A 26,144-nucleotide genomic window follows, 5' to 3' on the forward strand; every position below is an offset into this window, starting at 1 on the left:
CACAATGTAATAAAATACAATAAAACATGACATTAAATTTATTAATATGATAGGTAAGGGTGAAAACTTTCAGACTGATTTTTTAAAAACATAAAAACCAATTGAGGTTATTTCTTGCAAAACTCATATTCCTGATTTTCATTTTGTCACTAGAGGGCACTTCACCACACAGAATCACATTTGTTGACTTGTTCCTTGGAAATGCAGCACTTATTTCAATATAAGGTTCCCCTGTATGAAAACTCCGTTCGCTGCATTTTGAAATGATAGCTGGTACAACTAAAAAGGAAGTGATGCTTGCAAGAGCTGCTTTCTTCCTGGACCCAGTGAAAATCTGGTTAACAGTGTTAAACAACATAGTCTGTTAAATTTCATATAAGGTAACTTCCTTTGAGATGCACATATGGCAAATTCAGCTTACTTCTGTTGAGAGCATGCTCTGTTAGATGTCCAACATGATAAAAATCAGGAAACCCTTTTTATGTTACACGCAAAAATAAAGGGAGGCGGAAGGAAGCACTATAGGGAGCTAATTTGCATCTGAAAAACTGTGAAAATTTCATGTGTTAATACTGAGCTTAACTTAGAGAAATGTGTTTCACGTGTTCTTTTAAACTTCAGATGTAAGCAGCATCATACAGAAAAAGGAAAGTGAAACTTGGCGATCTTGTTCAACCCCTATACAGTAGATTCTTTTCTGCAAGATTAGCTCTGGAGAGTTACCTGTATATAGGGTTGCCAGACTCAATAGAGGACAGGACTTCTGTGCCTTTAATTGCCCTGCTCTCTTTTGAGTCTGGAAACCTTAAAGAGAAACCAGCAGACCCTTTGTTTAATTTCCAAGCAAAGGGTCTGCTGGTTTCTCTTTAAGGTTTCCAAACTCAAAAGAGAGCAGGGCAATTAAAGGCACAGAAGTCCTGTCCTCTATTGAGTCTGTATATTGTCAATGAGCAGGCTGTGAACCTGGCATCTAATTTCAGCAGTTGAGGTAGTTTAAAATGAAAACTACTAACCTCCAGGAGTTTTGAAGTTGATATAAGTTGGCATTCCTGTCCATACAAAGGGTCTTATTCAATAAAATTTACTCAGAGTAAACCCACTGAAATTAATGGAGCTGGCTTAGGCGTGTTCATTAATTTCAGTAGGTCTACTCTGAGTAAAACTTATTTGACTATCACCAAAGGTGTTATGCTGTTTTTAAGGGTGATTCAGACATCGCTCTTACACAGATATACTGTGTTGAGAAAACACAATTCACATCATCACTTGTTTAGTGATAGGTGTGAGTTTTTATGGTGGTTTTTTGTTTTTTTGTGTTTTTTTTAGAATGCTGACTTGAAAGGAAAGTGATCTATTTAAGAAAAATATTTATTATGTATAAAAGTGTCTCTGATACTAGGCACTGTATACAATTAGGTTAATAAGAACAAACCCTGCCCACAGGCTTGCAATCTAGAAAGGAAGGGGAAAGAAGAGAAGAGGCAGGTGTTAAAGGCTATGGGGAATAAATACATTTAAATGCTTTTGTAGAGAGAGAGATTGAGGGGGGCATCGAGTTGCACAAAAATGGAAGCAAGACTGAAAAGGATGGAGGAGTGGAATAGAGGGTTTAGACAAGGGAAAGTATCAAGAGCAAGTGAGAAAGGAAAATATCTAAAATAGAGACAGAGAGGCAGTGCAACCCTGTGTGTATCCTTGCAGAGTGCAGAAGTCCCATTGTGCTCAAGTGGGCACTTGCAGGAAAGATTTTTTTTTTAATCATGCCACTTCATATAAAAAAATATATATAAAAAGTTTCCATAAAAGCAATAAAAATACAGCAACATTCAGAAAAACTGTCCTTGAAAACTAGATAAAAATGATTTAAAGGAAACACAAACACAACTGGATATCAGAGCTAAAACTGAGCAGTATAAGAAATTAAAACATTAAAAGTCAGAGCCCAAGAAAACTTACTGTTTCCACTTCACAAATCACCTGAGGAAGGACACGTCAGATGCATAGCTGCCAAGTTATCCCTTTTTTAAAGGGAAATTCCCTTATGCTGAATAGGCTTCCTCGTGAGAAAAGGGAAAACTTGGCAGCTATGGTCAGACGGTGCTGCCACATTGTGACCAACAGGCAGTCCAGTGGTCATGGAACACATCCTGAACCATTCAATTGCAGCCCAGTCACTCTATTGTTTTTAAAACAGAATCTGAACCATCTGATAAGGAGGTGGGGGCCTGTGAAGTGAGACATAACCAAGGAGAATGGAGGCAAACTTCAAATATAGAACAAGCCAAAAATGGAGGATATCAAATTGAATTGTGGCCATGGTGCAGGCACCCCCAAACTTTGGCCCTCCAGATCTTTTGGACTCCAGTTCCCATCATCCCTGACCACTGGTCCTGTTAGCTAGGGATTGTGGGAGTTGCAGGCCAAAACATCTGGAGGGCCACAGTTTGGGGATGCCTGCCATGGTGTTTGGGGAAAGGAGGATTAACCTTTCTTTTGTGTGATGTCAATCTATGCAATGGGTGAATAAATTAGGGAAGTGGTGTCATGACTCTTATCTGGTTCACAATAGTTGTTTTTAACCTTTTCTTTAAAAAAATGTTGGAAATCAGATTGGAGGTTTTACAACATATCTAGTTTAGCATTCAAAAAGAGTCAAAGCAGAGGGCAGAAAGTTATCATAATTAAGCTGAGAAATGTATAAGAAACATAGCTGCCAAGTTATCCCCCTTTTTAAGGGATTTTCCCTTATGCTGAATAGACTTCCTCGCGAGAAAATGGAAAACTTGGCAGCTATGATAAGAAATAATCTGAAAGGCTTTAGAGTAGAGGGAGTCAATAAAAATGCAAAGCTGAAAAGTCTAAAACTACAAGTTTCTTGTAGTAGTTTGAATGAAAAGAATCAGAGAAGACTTCAAAGAAAAGAACGCTGCTCCAGAAGTCCCTTTGGGAGAGAACTAGTTAAAAACTGTTGTTCAATATTTGCATCAGAAACATAGAGGGCAGTAGTGCTAACACTACTTGCATGCTAATGCTTGGTGCATAACCAAACTTGTTTAACTATAACATAGGTCACTGTTTCTGGTTCTGGTGCAGGAAGGTATTTTGGAGTGTGTCTGAGAATGCAGCACAGGGGTGCAAGCTTTGCAACAGCTTTCTGTTTTGCGCAGGTGCATAGAGATTTTTGATGTCAGATAGAATTATGAGCAGTTATCTAAAACTAGAAGCAAAATTGGACTTGCTGCAAAACAATGCATTGTTTCTCTTTATTCTTCCAGAGTTGCCCCTCACTATGATTCTAGATTCAGTTAGGTAACCATGTTGGTCTGACGCAGAAGAAATAAAATTTAAAAATAAAAAAATTGTCCAGTAGCACCTTAGAGACCAACTAATTTAGTTCCGGGTATAAGCTTTCGTGTGCATGTATTATAACAAAAGCTTATACCCAGAACTAACTTAGTTGGTCTCTAAGGTGGCGCTGTGGGTTAAACCACAGAGTCTAGGGCTTGCTGATCAGAAGGTCGGCGGTTCGAATCCCTGCAACGGCGTGAGCTCCCGTTGCTCGGTCCCAGCTCCTGCCCACCTAGCAGTTTGAAAGCACATCAAAGTGCAAGTAGATAAATAGGGACCGCTCTGGTGGGAAGGTAAACGGCGTTTCCGTGTGCTGCTCTGGTTCGCCAGAAGCAGCTTTGTCATGCTGGACACATCACCCGGAAGCTATCTGCAGACAAACGCCGGCTCCCTCGGCCTATAGAGCGAGATAAGCGCCGCAACCCCAGAGTCGGACACAACTAGACCTGATGGTCAGGGGCCCCTTTACCTTTAAGGTGCTACTGGACAATTTTTTTATTTATCTACCTCACTAGGAGATCAGTATGATTTTTTTGAAATTTCACAATTTGTATGGATCTTTGCTGGCATCAGTGGGGAGCTATTTTTGTGTCTACTGGTTTGCATTACCTAGCATGGGCACGCAGAGGGCCAGCTCGCCAAATTATTTCCTCCCCCGCACCCTCCTGCTCTGTCCTGTGGCCAAGCTATTCAAACTATGGGGAGAAGTAAATTGAGAGACCCCTGGGTGGCTTGCTGTACTTTGCTGATCTGCTACTGCTGCTGCCGCCGCCAGTCACCATGGACAAGGAAGGCATGTTGGGATTCTAATGCTGTCTACTTGGATGTTGAATTATGCAATAGACACAAGTGTTAATTTATAAAGACTTCACTCCTGATCTGTGCTGTGACACAACTGTAACCATAAAGTGTTTTGGAGCACCTTAAGGCCTAACAGGTTTATTATTTATTATGGCATAAGCTTTGTGGACTATAGTCCATTTCATCAGATGCATGGAGTGTTATTCTGAGTTGTGGGTGTACACACACACACACACACACACACACACACACACACGGGGCTAGGTGGAGGGAGAGGCAGATGATAAAAAGCGAGGTCAAAGGAAAATGAAATGTATAAATATACTGTGTTAATTAGGTGTTTAATAGCAGCAATTCACACACAGAGAACTCTTGATGACACAGACATTCTGTTGGTAAGTCAATTAACACCTATCCCATGCTAAAAATCTGCACATGATAGCACTGGCAATCTAGACATACTGCAATTCAACAGTTTCATGTTGCAGTCTCCCTTTAAAGTTAATACTGTATGTTGATTTTTGGGGTGCCACAAAAGTGTTTTTGCTCCAAAAGATGAAAAAGGCTTTTCCTCTGGAAACTTAACAATGCTTGTCTTGATAGTTCTTTCCTTTTCTCAAATACCTGCTACTCTGGCTGAAAATGGACTTGCTTATAAGACAAGTATGCATTCTTGTAAGGATTACATTGAAAATGTATGTGAATTGCTTGGATAGTCAAAACTATATGCACCAAGTATTAATATTTTGTGCCTCAACCAAAAAATTGATACATTTTATCATTGATTAGATTTCTTCACCCTTGGAACTATTTTCAAACTGGGTGTTTCAAATTCTGTTTTTATATAGGCATCGTTGAAGTAAAAGTTACAGCAGTCAATTCAATTAAGATTGCCATTCATTTTGAAGCTTGAGTGAATATGGAAAGCCCAACCTATCAGTTTAACATGCTGTATTATTTCTTTATTTGATTGTTTTGGGAAATAAAGGTTGCCAACTTTTTTCCTGAACAGGTTGCTTTGTCTTTAATGGAGCTGATTACTTTTTTTTGGCTGTGACTGCTTTTCTTCATATAACAACCAGTTTATTGGGTGAAATTAGTAGGGGATTCATTTTGGTGCCAATGTTGCTGCAGTTAGCTAGGTTTGTTATTTGCATGCTGAGTGGTTGTTAAAAGTTGCAGGGTAAGGTGATGTCTTCCCTCCCCTAGACCTCCCTCCCTCCCAGATGACTAATAATGTTTCCTTCAATGATTGCGTTTAGAAGGCAATTAAAACTTTTCTTCTTAAAATCAAGCTATTGAGCCCTTCTAGATATTTGAGTTGCTGTTCTGTTGTTCTGATTCTTCATATTGTTTTTACTGTTTATAGATTTATGTCCTTCTAACTTTCATAGAGAAGAAAAGCAGAATATTGATGATTAAAAACACATACTTATAACAGGTAGGTAGCCATGTTGGTCTGACGTAGTCAAAACAAAATAAAAAGAATCCTTCCAGTAGCACCTTAGAGACCAACTGAGTTTGTCATAGATATGAGCTTTCATGTTAACAAATGGTTAATGGGAAGCTTTCGTATCTGAAGAAGTGTGTATGCACACGAAAGCTCATACCTATGACAAACTTAGTTGGTCTCTAAGGTGCTACTGGAAGGATTCTTTTTATTTTGTTTTGACATACTTATAAAATCCTCGAAAGCCAAACAAGAAAACGTCTGTGCCATTTTTTGGTCAATGCAAGAGAAACCAGGACCATTAATTCTAGGGGAACTTTGAAGAGGGATGACTCAGAAGCATTCCTAATTGCCTTTTAGGAATGAAGTTTTATGCTGGGTATATTCTGCTTTATGTTTATGCCACAATAATATAGTGCATTAGTGATTGATTTATTCTGCTATATTAATCATTCGGTGACGCTTCCAAAATGCTACCACTTTATTGCTGTCTGGAAAGGCTATAGCGCAACAAAAGTGGTATAGAAATAAATCAGAATAGTTGTGTTATAAAAAGTTACAGGATTTCAGCAGGAAGTTATTAGATATGAACTGATTGGAAAGCAATGTGACCACCACAAAGCCTTAGCAAGCAAAAACAGTATCGAAAGTGGGGTCAGGTATGACTGCCCTGATAGCATCATGAGCACAAATAATCAAGAATGTGCAATATCAACGACATATGCAGTCATATATATGCTTACTTTTGTGTTGACATTAATCTCTGCTTTGCCTCTCTTTAGGCTTGTACAGCTCCCCCGCCCCCCAATTATATTACTTGTATTATGCAATAATGGCACCATGCCACAATTAGTGAAGATGTTTGTCTCCTTTCTGTGGTCTTGGGAGCTAGTTATCTTTGAAATCCAAAGGGGGAAAATGCTTGAAACCGGCAGTTGTAAACATCCCATTGACACAATATATTAATGAAAAGGAGTCTGTTCATCAGGCTAATTGAAGTTATCATGTGCCAGATGGTTAATTACAATACTACATTTTTAATAACTTCCACACATACCAATAAGAGTCATATATGGAATATATTAATAATCTGCATTTATCTCCACATAGGGAGGGCCCTGGGATGAAAGGTGGGGATATATATAGGCATAGCTGCCAAGTTTTCCTTTTTCTCGCGAGGAAGTCTATTCAGCATAATGGAATTTCCCTTTAAAAAAGGGATAACTTGGCAGCTATGTATATAGGGCATCTCCAGACTATCAGTGTTTTGTGGGAGGCTTCAAGTGCACACCAGAACTTGGGGTTTGTCTATTTTAAATAGATTAAAGCTCTCTGTCACCCTAGGACAGCAAATCCACTTTAAAAACCAAAACCCCATACTTTCTACCATTTGAAAAATGAGGGGGGAAATGCATAGAAATGTGTAGGGTGAACAAATGGCTAATGGGAAGATATGTAAATCCCCTGCAATCAAATCATGTAACTGAATCACAAACAAATCAGAATGAGTACTCAATAAACACCAGATATAATCTAACCTCTGTGTACACTTTGCACAAGCAAATCAGGATGAATGCTCAATAAATGGGTCATCTGAAGGGGGGTCCAGATAACTTGACATACAAGCAAGTGTTCAATACAAGGTGCAAAGGGAACCAACTTCCTGAAAATGGTCTTCAGCATTTCTCAGTTCAGAACAATACTGCAGAATTAATTGTGTCTTAACCATGCAAAATGAACATCTCAGCAGTTGCTGAGGCTAAACTGAGAATAATTTCCCATTTATATATTTCAAATGCTGATTAAAAATATACAGTGGAATTTTATAATACATAGCAAACATCAGCTTTGTGGAATCTACTTTCTTTCTAGAACTCTACACACAGAATTAAAGAATTCTGAATGCAGGAATTGAAATCACACTACTTCCACGCACAAAAATCATTATTTCTTACCCCAAAATGTCTTCATTTCAGCAACATAATTTGGCAGGAGGCCGTCATTTTGTTGCTGCCATTGTTAAACAGTTGGGAGTCAGACGTCCTTGCAAATCTATGTCAAATCATGCAGCGATCTACTAGTAGATCACAACCTACCTCTGCCCACTCCTTTCAAGGAGATTGCTATTTCCAACTGGAAAAGCTTGGACACTGGGGGTTCAGGCCAAAACCTAGATAATATTTGCAGATAACCCAGATTCTGGCTTAGACTGGCTGTAATATCTCTGGTCCTAGACTCCATCAGCAAGGAAGGCAAATTCTTACCCAAAAGGTGTTTATATAAAGTAGTCTTTATAGTGAGTCAAAGTATTCATTGAACTAGGCATTGGCTATTATTTTTTATTATTAGCGGTGGGTCTTCAAAGCATAAAAAAAGAGATATTTCCTTGCTTTGCTGCTCTTTTCATGATGATGCATGCTCTTCAGCTTCACCTTTAGCAGCTGAATCCAGATATAAAGTTCAGGGACCAGTTTACTGGGAAGATGTTTACCTGAACTGGACTAGTTCAATCAGAAGAGAATTCCATTAATTGATAAGCTGTAGGAAAACAAACGAAAGTGAAATGGTAGCCACAAAGGGAGTAGTAGCTGGTTGAGACCTGAGAATGCAAGGGTGGGATGTTAACTGGCAGCTGAGAAGAAAAAGTTGAGCATCTACAAAACCTTCAATTCTCTTGAAGTGTCTGTGGTTCCCCTGCCCCCAGATGTTACTGGGCATCAGCCCTGATGGTTGGCCATGCTTGCCAGGGCTGATGGGAATTAGAGTCTGACAATGTGAAGGACCCCAAGTTCTCCACCACTGCTGCATTCTTGTAGCTTTGGTTTTGGCATCCATCTGTCTTGGGCGACAATGGAGGAGTGTGCCTTTTAGGGTGATGTCAAACCATTGGAGAGTTACAGGTAGGTAGCCGTGTTGGTCTGACATAGTCGAAACAAAAAATAAAAAAAATCCTTCCAGTAGCACCTTAGAGACCAACTAAGTTTGTCATAGGTATGAGCTTTCGTGTGTGCATGCACACAAAAGCTCATACCTATGACAAACTTAGTTGGTCTCTAAGGTGCTACTGGAAGGATTTCTTTTTATTTTTTTGTTTAAACCATTGGAGAGTTACAGTGCCTGCTGTGCCCGACATAGGAGAGACATGTTTTGTTGCAGCTGGGGCAGATGAATGTGTCCTTAGAATACTCCCCGCCCCCTTTTTTAAAAATAACAACACACAAATCTGATGTGATAATGATCTTCCTCTTTATTCCTTTTGAACTTTAGGGTGTAAAGTGATACCAACTTGATCTTTTGCATATATAAAACCAGTATTCCCATCCATGAATGACCTTTAACAAATTATTTCCAATAAATGCAGCTGGATCTAAGTAGAAGCCTTGAAAGGTCATAATCTAACTATGCAAAATGTAGGTAAAATGAACTCCCTGCAGCAACTGATAGCTTGAAGGTTTTTGTGTGACATCAGTATAATTATAATTTAAATTCATGCATTAGGAATGAATTTAAAGGTGATGGCCTAGCCTGGTTTCTTTCCACTTTCTGGCTACCACCATGCTTCACTACAAATAAGATAATTTGGAGTATGCTTCTTTATTTTACTCTAATAATAAAACAATAGAGGTGAAAGCATTTTACATTCTGTTTTAGCAAGCCCTTTTTTTGTAACATTTCACTTTCTCTCTTCATGGACATAGAACAAACAAAGTATTTATGTTGAATCACACCTTTCAGAGCAGCCAAATCTACCACTCAGTTGGACCTTTGTTTTTGTTTTTCACTCTATGGATATTCGTTATTTTTATTGATATTCCTTATTGTGACTAAATTGTTCACCAGGCACCAAAGACAAATGCAGAAGCCAGATTAAAATAAAACGGTCCACATTACAATGCAAAAGCCTAAATCAGATTGATCGTCACACAACTAAATACCTGGGCAAAGTCTTTACCTAATGAAAGTAGGTGCATGATAAATAGCCCTGAGGAGGGCATTCCACAGATGGAAAGTCCTCTCCCTAGAAGCATCCCTCTCATCTCTGAAAGTAAGAGGCACCTTGCCTACTACTGGACAGGTTCACATGGGAGCAGGATACTGCTGTTGTGGAGGCTTCTATAAACCAGAGTTGAGCATCATTAGTAAACTGACAGAGCGATTTTCTTCCATTCTGCTGCTCATTTAACCACCTTGGCAACGTGACAGGTTTTAATTTTGAAATGAATTAGCATTCCAGTGAGGCTTCACTTTGACTCCGTGTTTAAATGCCCTCTCTTCAATCCATTCAAAAAAATAACTGTATCCAAAAATATCCACAACTGGAATTGAAGCTTTGGGGCCAGCAGGAAGTTGGAGGACACGCAGGAAAGGGACTGCTACTGCACTACTCTACACATCAGCTGTTAACCCGGGAGGCTGAGCAGCATAAACAAAACTCCACTGTGCCTCTGGTCTCTTCAGGGCTTCCTCTGCCCTCACTGACGTCCTCTTCAGGGTCTGGGAAGGGTCTCCTCATGAGCCACGAGGATTCTCCAGCTCTCTCCCGCCATTTCCAAGTTTGAATTGAATTATTTAATTATTTCCTGGTACCCATACACAATTGAGTGCAAGTAAATGGTTTGTAGGTGCAGAGGCGCCTGTACAACACAAGCTGGACTGGGGCAAAAGTCTTGCCTTAGAGCAGGGGTAGGCAACCTAAGGCCCAGGGACCAGATGCGGCCCAATCGCCTTCTCAGTCCGGCCCACGGAAGGTCCGGGAATCAGCTTGTTTTTACATGTGTAGAATGTGTCCTTTTATTTAAAATGCATCTCTGGGTTATTTGTGGGGCATAGGAATTCGTTCATTCCCCCCCCCCCAATATATAGTCCGGCCTCCCACATGGTCTTGGGGACAGTGGACCAGTCCGCGGCTGAAAAAGTTTCTGACCCCTGCCTTAGAGTTCTGTTGGTAATGAAACCACAGGCACAGGAAGACAAGATGGGACTACCAATCTGATTTGCAGTGGCAGCAAACTTTCATGTTTGCTTTTACTTCTGTTGCCCCCACCCTTCAGAATGAGAGGAGTGGGAGAACTTCATTCACTCTCAGTGGCATCATTGCATATTCAAATTAGATTGGCTACCAAGCACTGTGAGGTCATGTTCACCACATAGTCCCTGATTGAGCTTATGTAGAGCTATTTTGTGTTTAAAAATGGGGGGAACATCCAAGCAGCAGGAGACAATTACTGTGAACAGGTGTGGCAACATGAAACCATTGGGCAATATTCAACTGAATAATTGTGTGAGCAGAATGACTTCCACTTGCACAATGGAGCTCACACACACACGCACACACAAGCACACTGTCACCAAATCTGCTGCAGAGGTTGGGGGAACCCTAGAACAAATTTTTGGGGTGTGCAGGGGAGGAGAAGAAGAAAATGTTCCACTCCAGGGGGGGAATAACATGACTTCCACCCATTTTCATGACACACCCATCACAGGAACTTTTACAAAGAATTTAATATTTAAAAAGAGAAAGAGGAATTGGCCTGACACTTCATTCTTCAGCCTGTTAAAGAGCAAGTAAATGTTTTTAAATTAGTGTAAAGCTTGATTTCAGTTCTTCTGAATTGGTATGGCAAAACTAGGGGTTTACCTCTCCCAAGCAATGAACAACTACATTCATAACCTCCATGTTGCAAACATGACCAAATCCATGAGCTGCTGCTTCCTGATAACAATCAAATTATTCCATCAGGCTTAGTGTGCAGCCATATGGTTCTTATTTAGGAAATTAGGTATAGTGTTCTCGTGATTTCTGAACACTTGCGGTTACTGTTTCAGCTTTCCAATGCAAAGTAAAATCCCATATTTAAAATAATGAAATGTTTAAGCATAGTGGCAATAATAATGAATAATAACCATTAACACTTGTATGGTGCTTTAAACATTTTACATGGATTTTCTCGTTGCAATCTTTACAACCCTGTAAATCACTGCTATTATCTACCATCAAATATAGACTGAGGCTAAGAAGTGGTTGCTTGTCTAAAGTCTCCTATTGAGTTCATGGCAGAGACAAAAGTTCAAACCAGGGACTTCCTGATTCATAGCTCAGTCTCTTCCTAATTACACCATTCCAGCTCTTTATACATACCTCTTGTATGTATACCTCTTATACATACGGTACTGCTGTGCTTAGAAAAGGAGCTAAGGCAAATTTTGGCTCAGAATTGAAGTCTAATTTCACTTTCCCCTTTTTATTCACTAAAACATTAATGAATGTGTACTCCCAAATTCTATTCACATGAGAGTCCCTTTGTCAAATTGAGGAGAACATCTTGTTTGGTTGGCATTGTTGGTAATGACTTCATTAGGCAGAAGCTGAATGTGTGCACGTGGGTCAGCACAAGATATTTGGCTGCATTAACTTTTGCAAATGTTTATGTTCCCAGGGTCCTTTGAACCTCCCAGGAACAGCTCTGCATCCTTATTAGAGACTGACAATTAAAGAACTGTTTTCATATCAAAAGTAATCACCAAAAATTAGCCAGGGAAAGACTGTAGAATGCTGTGAGAATTCAAATGCTCTGAAATGGCCAGCTTTCCTTCATTTGGTTCAATCAGTTTCAACTTGGGGTTCCTTTTTATGTTTAACGCTGCCAGGGTAACTGGTGAGTTGGCGCCATGACAGCTTGCTACGATTATGCAATACTAAGGAAAAGGCAATTAATTCATGGCGGGACCTTTTCATCATACCCTGTTGCTTAATTTGCACAAAATAAATATGGTGAAGGCACTCTAAAAAATAGGGAGAGGAGGCATACTTCTACCATATTTTGTTGAATTTTGTTTACGTATCTATATTCAAATCTGGTCAAATTGGAATGGTTGGGGGGGGGTATTTAATCTGCTAGTTTGCATGCTCCTTAAGCAAAGAAGCAGTTCTCCAATTTTACATTGTTGAGGTATTAAACATTTCTGTCGTCCAACTTTCCAGTATAAGTCAAGCCTACAACAGCGCAGGTGCAAAGAGCAGTAACTAGAACGATAGCAAGGAGAAAAGATTCATTTGACAAGTCTATATTTTTAAAGTTTGCTACATTTAGAGAAGGCAAAAGTGCCTGAGAGACAATGTGAAAGCACAGTTGCAAATGCAACAGACACAATAACAGCAGATGAGCCATTCAGATTAAAGAGGGTGCTTGTTATACCAGTATTAGAACTAATGGCTACAAAGTAGCAAATGTGGAAGTAAGACATTCAGGACTAGCCTCCCTAGTGATAATGTTGGGATATGATAATAAACTGCGATTGTTGTCTTAGAGCTTGCAGGAGTAGTAATGCAGGCAGATAAATAGAAATGTGATAATGTTTGTCTGATTCTGTAGAAATGCACAAAGGCTTGTATGCTAGGGCAGCAAATTGTGTGTAAAGAATTTGGCATTGTTTTTTGTTTTTGTTTTTTCTATACTATTGCAACACCATGAAACTTTGTATGTTGCCACTGTGGTGGAAAAGAACATTGGTACAAACGGCTTGAGTTTCCAAAATATAATAGTTTCAGATAATGGTGCAAGTCAAAATACTTAGGGGAAACTACCCTTAGTAATGAGGACTTAGACCAATGATCCTGTTGCAAATCCTTCACAATGAAACTGTCAGAGAAGTCTTTCCAGAGTTCTACAATTTGTTGGTATGTTTGAGATAGATACCATAAATGATCCCATTTGCATTTGTAGGCATTCCTGTAAATACAGTGAAACGGCAGGCCACATGCACAAAATTCAATTTCCCCTCTGGGCTGTCTTTAGAAGCTCATTGATGTCACTTCCTTCCTCAGTCAGCAAGTGAGTTTTTCTTTAATTCTCAGCCCCAGCTGTCTATGCTGTCAACACAAAGTTATTAAAATTCCTTTAAAGTGAAATAAAAATAGCCTAAAAACAAATGTACTGGGAAGCAGGAAAGCATCAGTATTCAAAGTCCACAAACCTTTGAGCAAAATAGAGTTGATCCAACCAGAGATTGCAAACATTGGTCTTTCCAAGCATCTTGTACATCATTAAAGGATGTTTAAAACACATACTCCTTAATCTTTTATTACCAAAAAAGAGAGAGCCTTATTTGGTTACAAAAATTAGCCTCAAGATGTGATTTCAATTGTCACAATGATGTTCTCAATGAACACAGCAGTGCCTCCTGAAAGACTGCCTAAATAATGTTTAATTTTCCTTCTTGAAGCAAAAAAGTAACACTTGTATCTACAAAACAAAATAGTACACCATTATGCAGGAAGTAATTACCATAAAGAGACAATCCTCTGCCATAGCCTAAAGCAATAAGTAATCTTGATCCTTCTCTCTCTCTCTCTTTTTTTTTAGGAAGATAGTTACTTTAAAAGATCATTAGACAAGATATTTCTTTAAAACCTACCTTTTAAAGTAAAAAAATACTAGGACTGTGTTCACAAATGCCTTACTTGGAATAGAGTAATGTAGAGACCTAGAATCCAAATTCCAAGCACTCTGAAATTCAGGACACCATTGGTCGTAAACCAATAATTGAGTCCATTTGGGTTTCCTTGTTATCACCCACAGAATTGCCTACACTTGCAGATATTTATCTTAAGTTTACCAGATTTTTTTCAATGAATCCAGGGACACTTTTCAGCTTCCTAGATGGATTTTGTCAGGGGACTGATTTGTAAATCCGGGGACTGTCCTTGGGAAACGGGGACGTCTGGTAACCTTAATTTATCTTCCATAGCTGACAATAGGAAGTATGTGTGAGAGGCACACTATAAATTAGATGTAACCATATATTTTTTCAGGGAAGAGGAGACACAGCTTGCACAAAGAGGCAACTCACTTTAAAAAAAAAAACCCTTCCTCATACTTTTACAGTACAGTGGTATCTTGTGTTACATACCGTCCCCCTTACAAACGCTGTGGGTTACGTGCTCCCGGAAGTAGATCCCCTTGTTGCGACCTTTGCCCCAGGATGCGAGCAGAAGTCGCACTCCGGCGGTGCACAGCAGCGGGAGGCGCCATTAGAGAAAGTGCGCCTCATGTCACGAGAAGTTTCCTGTTATGAACGGACCTCCGGAACGGTGTATTTAATTATTATTATTATTTATAACCTGCCCATCTGGCTGGGTTTTCCCCAGCCACTCTTTATTATTATTTATTATTTATTATCCTGTCTTTCATCCAAGGAGCTTGAGACAGAATGTATGCCCCTCTTTTACAACAACTCTGTGAGGTAGAACAGGTTGAAATATAGCCCCTGGCTCATTGTCACCTAGGGCTGAGTGGAGAAATGGAACTGGATATACCCAGTTCCAGTCTGACATTCTTCACCACCAGCAGCTCTCAGAAGAAACTCACATATTTCAAGAAATAACCATATTATGTTGCTTTGTTGCAGAAATAGGGAGCCTCTGGCCCTCCAGATGTTCATGGACTATAGTTTCCATCACCCCTGACCTTTGGCCATGCTGGTTGGGTCCGATGGGAATTGGAGTCTAGGAACACTAGTTACAGGTTCCCTATCCTTGGCTTATTGAATCATGCTATTAATCTATCCAGCCCAATGCCATCTACCTAACTGGCAATGGCTCTCCCAGGTTCTCAAGCAGAGGCGATTCCCAGAAATTGAATTTGAGACTTTCTGACAAGTGCTCTGCCACTGAGCTATGGTACTAGCTGAGTCAAAAGGCAATTTCTTGATTTGCAAGACTGATCCAGTTCTATTCAACTGGAAGACATCTGGGACACCTGGTAACACATGCAGAACTTGAGTATGGAGATTTTGAGATTTGCTCAAATCTGCATATAAAGTGCATGTGCTTATCAGTTGGTCTATGTGCAGAAAGGAGTACAGACACAGATCACCACCAAAATGAACAAGCCATCTCTTGTTTGCAGGGAAGCTTATGACATGCATACATTATTGGATAGATAATAATATATCCTTTTATATTAAGGAAATCTCTTAGGAAGATATATATATATTTCACATGCCTAGTTAATGTGTGCCTTATCTCATCTGGTCATTTAATTTAGATCTGCCACCTTTTAAATCCAGCCTATCAATTTTAAAGATCACCAGTTTATTTGGATTGAATAAGCTCAATAACAAAAGTAACCATGAAGGTAGTACTGGATGTTCTGCCCTGTAGAAAGATCAGCACCTGTAAACCAGGTGAGAAAGATTACTTTAAAAAAGAAGAGGTTTGATCCATTTGTTGTCCTGCAGGAAAAAAATTGCAATTTTGTAAACATGAAAACAAACCTTCAACCTTCTGTGTTTGAAGAAGAACAAAAGCAAGTGCATTTGTCAATGCCTTTAAACTTGCCAGTTTGATAGTCTGCCTAATGTGGCTCCACAGCAATCCCTCTGGCTACACAAATTGTGACACTGACAAGCTGTAAAAGGAGTGCCATCCACATATCCTTGGCCCAGAAAACCATGATTGATGGAGTTCAACTGAAATTCCCACAAACAAGGTGAAAGCCTTTTGGTAACCTAGTGCCCATGAAAAGTTAAAAAACACACAACAACCACCTTTGTTGCCTTTATTTTCAACATATTCTTTTAAGCTGCATAAGTAGGGAGGGGGAAAGAGGATTGCAGCCTGCACTTCACTTTTCTAAATGGCCCTGCTTGCTTTCCCAAGTCACTTGTAATAAGAGAACAAGATGTCTGTGTCCGTCAAACCACTTTTCCACCTTACCTGCCTCAGCTGAAGTGCTGGCGTTTTCTGTTGTAGAATGAGTATTGCATATTCTGTATGCAGTCCCTGTTCACTTTTGCATGTGCAAGCTCCATCTCTTTCTGTAGTATTTTTTTCATATGTAGTTGTTTTCGGGGATTGCAGCCCTAGATAAAGCTGTGTTGTAATAGAATCCGCTAATAAAACTTTCCTAGGCAAGCCTCTAGTACATCAGCTCCTCAGTATTATGGCTTAGGAAATGTTCTAGGAATCCATCCTGGAGCTTGCATGGCCTGAGGTAACTGCCCAAGAAGCCTGTGTTTAATGCCTGCTGTCTTCAAAAGGCAGAAGCAAAATTCTCTTGTATTTGGAGCATCCTCTTCTGAAGGGGAATGAAACTATTAAGATGTAACTATATATGGCATGCAGTGACTGGTGTGTGAAAACTCCTTATGTTATAAAATGTTAAGTACCATGCTGTTGGCAGTCATTTAGTATATTTCTGCTCAACCCCTTGTCCTTTTGGATTTATTAAGGAAATATAATTTAATTCCCAGGCAAGAGTTTTTAAAGATCTGACAAGAAGTGGTCAGCCACAGTGCTACTCCTCATGTTGCTTCACAGTGTCACCAGTGTGCTACTACTGGTGCTGCTTCATAGTGTCGTAACAGAACACAGTTAATAAACCATTGTTAAGGTGCTGGGCTGGGTTTACATGTAACACTACACCATGGTTTGTTAACTAAGGTTTATTTAAACCATGTTTTAATATTGCACGCAAACTAGGCCAATATGCTTTTCCTAATGTGTGAACATTCCTAAAATATTGTGAAATACTGATTTAAAAGATAACTAGCTTGGACATTTCTGTATACTTCAGCACTTTGTTTCATGCCTCCCCCCCCCCCCGACTTAGTTTTGTTATGTACATGACCATTTCATTGTAATTTACTACTACTTACTGATTTTTAATTTTCTCTTTCAGTGTCTGAAGAAAAAATACAGCAGCACTCAATTAATCAGGTATTTTAAAAATGTATACAAATCTTTTCACTGCATAGTTCATGAGATATACATACAGTACTTTGTATTAGATATTTTGCATTAGATAGGTTAAAACCCATTCAATAAGTTATAGGCAGATGTTTGTTGCTTTTGCCACACTACACTCCCTATGGTAAAAGGTAAATGACTGGATGGTTAAGTTCAGTCAAAGGGGTATGGCGCTCATCTCACTTCTCAGGCCAACGGAGCTGGTGTTTGTCCACAGACAGCTTTCTGGGTCATGTGGCCAGGATGATTAAACTGCTTCTGGTGCAACGGAACACTGTGACAAGTGCCAGAGTGCATGGAAATGCCATTTACTTTCCTACTGCAGCGGTACCTATTTATCTACTTGCACTGGTATGCTTTCAAACTGCTAAGTTGGCAGAAGCTGAGACAGAGCAACGGGAGTTCACCCTATTGCATGGATTCAAACTGCCAACCTTCCGATCGGCAAGCCCAAGAGGCTCAGTGGTCTAGACCACAGTGTCACCCGCATAACCTGCTCTGTCCCAGTATCTGCCAACCTAGCAGTTCAAAAGCACACCAGCAGAAGTAGATAAATACCGTAGGTACCGCTGTGGCTGCAAGGTAACTGTCCAGGGGTCCCTTAACTTTACCTTTACCTTACTCCCTATGAACAAATAGTCATATGAAACAGCCCCCTCTTAAAAGCAGGATTGAAACATAACAATGTGGATAAAAATAAACTGTTTAGAAGTAATTATGTCTAATTCAATGAATGGACAAGAAGGAATTGAAAATGTAGAAACTGCATAATGGAGGTGGAGCCAGACATTGTGTGTAATGAGAAGATTCATTAAAAACAGGCTTTTTGTATAGATTAAAACAGTTGTTTTAACATTTAATAAAAGGCACACAACAGTTTCAGTTGAAAACATATGGTAAACAAATTGATTAGGTATTTTCAAAATAATTTAATCTTTTGTTGTTTTATTATTATTTCAAAGTTCAACTTAATCCATTTCCATGTCTGAATACAGACAAAAAGAATTATGTATTGACATAGAATAAAACTCTTGCTGAAGCCAGTGGGTTGGGTTGGTTTTTCACTTTTCTCTGCAGCTGGCTTGAAATTATCTAACAGAGCACAGTTGTTCCTATCCAGAGTAAGTTGGTTTTGCTGAAGATCTAATTGGAGCTTAATTTAGTTGCAAGTAATTCATTTCCTTTATTTGAATAAAACTTAAGCACAACTTTATCTGGATTAGATCCAAAAGCTGCATGCATATAAATATTTACCAGCAGTTAATTCCATTTAGAGGATCATAGAGTGTAGCCCTAATGTGGAGATGCTACTAGGCTGGCAAAGATTCAGAATTCCTCAGCCATCATGAAGTTCAGCTTATTAAGAAAAAATACATAATATTTTGACTGTAAGAGGAAGACAAGGGGGAAATTAATTAGCAGTTTAACAAGAATTGGCAAACAAAATTGGAGATTAATTCCATTTATCCAAGTTACTGCCTACACAAATCAGTTTGTTGAACCAGATTATACAAACTGTCTCATTTCATTAATACATGTGATTTTATACAGTCTTGTATGAACAAATCAGAAACTAAAAGAAAGTGGTATGTTTTGACTTAGCCAAGGAATTATGTCTTGATACTTTCTCTCGCCACTCCCAACCCACTTAAGATAGTCTAGCTCCCACCACAGCCCACTCCATGGTACTAACAGCTGTTATTGTTTTGAGAGATGAGAATCAGGGAAATTACTCATGGGGCAAGGGTTAAACCAGGCATCCCCAAACTGCGGCCCTCCAGATGTTTTGGCCTACAACTCCCATGATCCCTAGCTAACAGGACCAGTGGTAGGGGAAGAGGGGAATTGTAGTCCAAAACATCTGAAGGGCCGAAGTTTGGGGATGCCTGGGTTAAACCTTTCCCTCTGTGCCACTGACTCCATTTCATCCTCTTGTTCTGGCTTCTTTCTGTAGTTATTTAACCCTTTGTTATCTATAAGTGGGCACTGCCTGCTGCATTCCCAAGTTTATTTACTTAAAACATTTTAATGCCAACTTTCATCTTATCTGATTTCACACAGCATAACACAAATACAAAAACAGGAGAATGGAGAATAAAATTTAAAACACAGTAAAGCTTGCTCCCATTTTTCTCTTTCTGGTTGCCTTTCCTGGACTAGACAGAATATATTTTATTTCACGTTTTGTATATTTTTTACATTTTAAGCAACCACACTGCTAAATTTAAGAGATTTGAAACATCATTGCAACTTAAATAGCCTCCCTAATGGAAATTCCTGTTTTTCTGAACTGTTCTGGCTTGCTTGGGTTATGCAGTCAGGATGCAGAAGTTACTGTATCACGGCTGTATCACGGCTGAGTTGTGCCTTCCAAATGTTGTTTGAATACAACTTCCACCAACCCCAGACAATCTGGCCAATGGTCAAGGATGATGGGAGTTGTAGTCTAGGAACATCTGGAGGGCACCATAGTGGTTGATTTATCAAGGCAACTGAGACCCTTGTCTCACTTGCATTGGACAAGGAAATCCTGGGTATTCTTAGACACAACCCCAAGGCTAACTATTATTGAGACATTTAAGGGCCACTGTGATTCCTTATGGAATGGGGAAGACCATCCTCCAAAGGTCACCTGATTTATGAGTTCACTGAGGTCACACATTTCATGTAGAAAGTACATGAAACTACCTCGGTAGAGAGCTGCTCCATGTGGCCATAACATGAGTAACATAATGCACAGTGAACCAGTGTTGCATGGGTGCACCAGGAGCATTCAGTGATGGCATCACAGCCCCTCTATGTGTCTCACGAGCCCTGCCCACCTCCACAAGATTGCTGTGAGGGTAAAGTGACCTTTCCGAGCTCCTCGGCAGTACAGGGAATGCAAGCAGAAATGCACTTAGACACTCTGCTTCCTGGAATGTCACATCTGATGCACTGCAGGGAATGCTCGGAAGGTGAAAGTGGGACTCTTTCTTAGGAGCACTGAAAGCTGATTAGCTAATACAGGGAGACACAAAATCACCACTTCCAAGGTTTTTAATTTATACAGAAAACATGAAAACTAAGTTCCAAGATATCTAACTTGCATCCATTTCAGTAGGTGGCCAGCTGCTCTTTGCGCTTTACTTTTTTTTTCTTTGCTCCTTTTCCTAAATAGAGTCAATAAAACAAAGCACTTATGGAGGCTGCCCGTGTTCAAACATTAGTTGTTTTCATTCACTAATTGCAACAGTCGTGGACCAGATTCAGCTGAGCAGATGCACTAGCAGGAGCCAGAACAACAAATCCTGCTAGTGCAATGGGACTTCTTTCCCCTCTTCCCCTATGCCCTCCCACCAAATTGGCTCTCGGGGGTCAGGAGAACTCCCAAAACAGCCCAGGTGTTTTTCTATGTGTGGAGAGCATTCTTTCTGGCATTTGGAAACACTGAGAGAATGATCAAATTAGTGCAACATTGAATTCCACTCATTATGTTTAACATAAACCTATTTTATCTATCTGTTTATTTAAATGCGTTTATATCCCACTATTTTCTCCAAGGAGCTCAAGGTGGTATACAGGGTTTCCCTCCATCTCTTTTAATCATAACAACCATGCATGGTAGGTTAGGCCCAAGGTTTTGAGTGAGGAGTTCAACGCTGGTCTCCCAAGTCATAGTTTGACCCTGTAACCACTCAAACTCAGGATGCAAGGGAGAAATGTGCTAAGAGGAAGGCACACTTGGAAAATCCACACCGTGATCAACTCCTGCCCAGAAACCAATGTCCCCACTGTGGAAGGACGTGTGGATCCAGGATTGGCCTCCACAGTCACTTACAGACTCATTGTTAAAACCGTGTTTATGGAAGACAATCTTACTCAGCTACGAGTGATCGCCAAAGAATACCACACAGGTTCACAAAAGGAAGAGAGACTATAGTGATGATTAATTTATTGACAAGCCAGTATACAATTGCAATTTCAACAAAAAGCAGGATAATACAGGGACTATTCATGCTACTTGCATCGAAATATTCAATGCTTCTCATGCTATCTGATGTGGTGGATCAGCATTCTCCACTCCCACCAGTGTACCAGATACTGGTACCCTATTTGGTCCCTGAAGCATCCCATGGTGGAGTCACCATGGACCAGCAACCAATGGCTCACAGACTGACATGGGTTGTCCTTCCCTCACTCTGCACTCACTTACTCAGTACCTGACAATCATCAGCCACTAGTCACTACTTGACACCATTGTTAATGACTTTGGAACTACAGAAAGATTAAGTATGGGGGCCACGAAACAAAATAGCAAAAATGGTGCTTCACATAATGTAACCCTCACCTTGCAATATCCATTTCCTCTTATTCTTGTCTCTCGTTCCACCCCGCATCTGATTAGTGCTGCCTTCTTCCTGACTGACAATTTCTCTCCCAGAGCTGAGCAGGGAGCAATTCCACGGCACTCCTGCTGTGTGTGTGCCAGTTGAACCTGGGGAGAGCTACCTGAGGCACTTTTGAGAAGCTTAGCTGCTCTAGCAAACAAAACAACAACAAAAGTCACTCCTGTCATAGTGGTTCAGCATCTCCTGCTGCAAGTGCGTACACTCTTTCTCAGGTAGCTGAACTAGAAGTCCTCTGGTCACTTTCTGTTACCTCTCCGCAATGTCCTTAGGGATAACTTTGAGCTTTGGTCAGGGGTCCCAGCTGACTTGTTTATTTAAATCAGTTCTTGGATAATAGCCATCACCTGGCTTTTTATATCTCATCCCCTCTTGTTGAAATCATTCAAAGGTTTTCCACTCATAATACACTGAGGATAAATTTCAGGTCTATAGATGTTTGTGACATCAGTGTTATTACCTGCATTTGCATATTTCCTGTATAAAGTATATCCTCAGCTGCAGAAATTCATTTGTATCATTTAGGGATTCCTGGGATTCAATCTTCACAACATTCAGAAAAGTACAGTTATAAATAGATTCCTGGTCACTAGTCAATTTCAATCAGTTCATTTGTCTGTTTGTTTATTCAGCTTTCACCTCACCCATGCTAAGCCCTGTAGGCAGTTCGCCATATAAAGCCACTAAATTGCAGCACAACGTAAAACAAATAAAACCACCAATAAAATCAGTTAGAAGATTCCAAAAGTGTCCTTCCCTTCCACATGTGAAAGGTGTCTTCTAGTCATGGAAAGATGGTTTATACCACATCCTATATCTTTTTATAATCAGAAAAGTTAAGCTGGATCCAAAGATGTGGGTCCTCTAGTGCAAGATAAAGCAGAAGCCCCACAGAACCTGTATTATAAAGGGTAAAGGGATCCCTGACCATTAGGTCCAGTCGTGACCGACTCTGGGCTTGCGGTGCTCATCTCGCATTATTGGCCAAGGGAGCTGGCGTACAGCTTCCAGGTCATGTGGCCAGCATGACAAAGCCGCTTCTGGTGAACCAGAGCAGCACACAGAAACTCCGTTTACCTTCCCGCTGCAGCGGTCCCTATTTATCTACTTGCACTTTGACATGCTTCCGAACTGCTAGGTTGGCAGGAGCTGGGACCGAGCAACGGGAGCTCACCCTGTCGCAGGGATTCGAACCGCCAACCTTCTGATCAGCAAGCTCTAGGCTCTGTGGTTTAACCCACAGCGCCACCTGGGTCCCTGTATTATAAAGGGTAAAGGGATCCCTGACCATTAGGTCCAGTCGTGACCGACTGGGGTTGCACGCTCATCTCGCATTATTCGCCGAGGGAGCCGGCGTACAGCTTCCAGGTCATGTGGCCAGTATTATAGCACTGCACAAATCCTTGGGCAAGCATTTGTGAAAGATGTGGGCTATAAATCTGCTCATATATAAATAAATCCAGCAAACCCCTGAGAACCATGCACGAGAGGACTTCTTGCTACTCTGCCTCTGTAAAAAGATAAAATATTTTAAGTCTCGTCTCTTAATATTCATTTCCTCCTTTAAAGAACTACTTGTTCAAGAAAAATATATACTGAGAAGCCATTTTCCTTATCTGCAAGGATTCCAGAGTGCCTTCCTACAGCAAATTTCACTCATTCCCCATCACTTCATTACTTTGTTAATGAAGGTTGACTGGTGGTGTGCAATGCAGATAAGATCTGTTTCAGCAAGCAAGTGCTATTTGTTTGGCTTATGTGGCCAAAGTAGACAACATCCATGCTCAAGAGGGAAGTGCAAGCATATACTGGAAACATCAAGGGCTGCAGTAGTTGTTGGGTTTTTTTCCTAAATAAACAAAAACCCTAAGGGAGTGAGAGTCCCCCAAAACATGCTTAATTGCCAAAACATGCTGGGTAACTGTTAGGGCAGTGGGGCAGTGGAAAATTGGAGGGGAGAGAGAACAGAATGGGGGCAGCTGGAATCCTGAAAGCAGCTCTCTATGCAGCAACATTTTTAGCAGGCCCCAATAGAGGAACATTCTAAGAGTTCTCTGGCTTCTTTCTTTTTTCTCCCCTTCAGAACTTCAGATTCTCTTCTTCAGAGGAACCTGAAAGAAAACCAAAAAACTGGGTCACTGGTGAAAAGCTTGACAAGCCAAGTAAAGCTCTTGTTGAGATTGGACCTTCTCAGGGAGATGCTGACCCTATTCTAGGGATGGCAGGCTCCTTGACTACTGGATTATCTGAAGCGTCTCAGAAGATTAAATCACTTCTTAAACAGTTCAGGCAAGTGAATTTACCACCAGTTGTGCGCCCTTTAAACAAAACTTTAATCAAAAGCAATCACTGGAAAACCACAGATGAGATGCAAGAGAAACGAAGATCTTTCCTTTATGATTTCTGCAAAAGGTACATTGGCAAAAACAGACCCCGGACTCACCTTATGCGCATGGTGTCCAGAATCTATGTGGAAGATAAGCACAAAGTCTTGTATTGTGAGGTGCCTAAGGCAGGTTGTTCCAACTGGAAGCGGGTTTTGATGGTACTCAGTGGCGTTGCTGATTCTGTTGCTAACATTACGCATGATGCTGCACACTATGGAAAGCATCTCAAGAAACTGGACAGCTACAGTCTAAAAGGGATACACAAGCGTTTAAAGACGTACACCAAAGTTATATTTGTAAGGGATCCCATGGAAAGGTTAGTGTCTGCATTCAGAGATAAGTTTGAACATCCAAACAGCTACTACCACCCTGTATTTGGGAAGGCAATTATTAAGAAATACAGACTTAATGCAGATAGAGTGGCATTGGCAACGGGCTCAGGAGTGAAGTTTAAAGAGTTCATCCAGTATTTGTTAGATTCCCATCGGCCTGTAGGTATGGACACTCACTGGGAACAGATCAGCCAACTCTGTTACCCTTGTGCTATCAACTATGATTACATTGGAAAATTTCAGACTTTGGGAGATGATGCCAATTATTTTTTGAGACTAATAGGTGCACCAGCAGGGCTTACTTTTCCTAATTTCAAAGACAGGCATTCCAGTGAAAAAAGAACAAATTCAGAAGTTGTCAGACAATACTTGGCAGAAATTTCCACCACAGAAAGACAGCAGATTTACAACTTTTATTATCTGGATTATTTAATGTTTAACTACAGTATACCATATGTATAACCCTGACTTGCTTTGGTTTAGTATGTAAGCAATTTTTACCTTTTAGATTGGGAGCAGAAGAAATGCAACAAGTTATGAGAAAAAAATTAATTGCACTAAAATGTCTGGACAGAAAAACACTTTTACATTAGGAAGGTTTTAGAGTCTTCAAAGCAATGTATCTAAAGGGAATAAACCAAGCATTCAAAACCTCTGAAATGGCATGATATTACTGTATCTATTCATGTTTCATGAATGTATTTTTGTATTTCCAAAGAAATATCAAGTAGCTTTCTTAACAAATTTGTATGTTGTATATCAAGCATTCATAGAACATCAAAATGTACTGTTGGGGTTGGATTGGTTTCTAGTAAGCAAGTCCAGCTGTGTGCATACATAGAACCTTGTTAGAAATTCAATGGCTGTACCAGTCATAGGAACATAACAAGTAGCTCATCTAGTCCAGCATCCTGTTCTCACAGTGGCCAACCAGATGCCTATGAGAAACCCAAAAGGAGGACCAGAGCACAACAGCATTCCAACAAGACAGCCATCATGGTTAGTAGCCATTGATAGTCTTCTCCTCCATGAATTTGTCTTTTAAAGCCATCCAAGTTGGTGGCCATCAGCTTCATTGGATTAACCTGAGTCCTAGTGCTATGAGCATGGGAGAAGCAGCTGTTTGGGGAGCATGGGGAACTCAGTCCACCACCCCTCCTTCACCATTCCCATCCCAGTTGTATAGTACTAAGTGGCTTTCTAAATGGACTTGTGTATGCATGGCAGCTGGATCACTGATCAGCATCTCATCCAGCTTGGACCATAATACTGACATGGTTGGTTAATTACTCCTCAGTTACTTTCCCACCAGGGAATCTGATAAAACTTCCACACCAAGCTAAAATCATTGAAGAATTTACAATATGTGTTCAGCTTTGACCCTCTGAATGATCACCTTGTGAAATGTGAGCTGGTAGGCTGAAGAGATGACTCTACAGAAGGCGATTAAAAGTAAGCAGCTTCTGCTTTTTACTCACATTTTCTTTTGTGGGCCAAAATTACAGCTGTCCAGCTTGCTATCACTTGCCCCTCATCCTCTTCCAGGAAGCGGCTTTAGAGAAGGACCAAGGGTGGCCTGGAGAAAGTCTTGAGGCTCCCAGCCTGAGGTTCCCCAGCCCTGTGCTAAATGATAGCTCCAGTACTCAGCACCAGATGGGAATAGAGAGAGAGAGAGACCATAATCTTAGT

At 40.3% G+C, this 26,144-nt stretch overlaps 1 protein-coding gene across 3 annotated transcripts in view; it reads left to right on the forward strand.

Annotated features, from left to right (window-relative positions):
- The window catches only part of CHST9 (carbohydrate sulfotransferase 9), an 82,662-nt gene extending 57,144 nt beyond the window's left edge, over positions 1 to 25,518 (forward strand). For all 3 annotated transcript variants that reach the window (XM_035125060.2, XM_035125059.2, XM_060277865.1), the window contains exons 3-4: positions 17,281 to 17,318; positions 23,820 to 25,518. In XM_035125060.2, the coding sequence (XP_034980951.2) occupies positions 17,281 to 17,318; positions 23,820 to 24,917 (1,136 nt within the window). In that variant the 3' untranslated portion in view covers positions 24,918 to 25,518. The remainder of the gene's footprint in view (positions 1 to 17,280; positions 17,319 to 23,819) is intronic.
- Positions 25,519 to 26,144: the final 626 nt, after the last annotated feature.

This window comes from Zootoca vivipara, chromosome 8 (assembly GCF_963506605.1).
Source record: "Zootoca vivipara chromosome 8, rZooViv1.1, whole genome shotgun sequence".
NCBI lineage: Eukaryota > Metazoa > Chordata > Lepidosauria > Squamata > Lacertidae > Zootoca > Zootoca vivipara.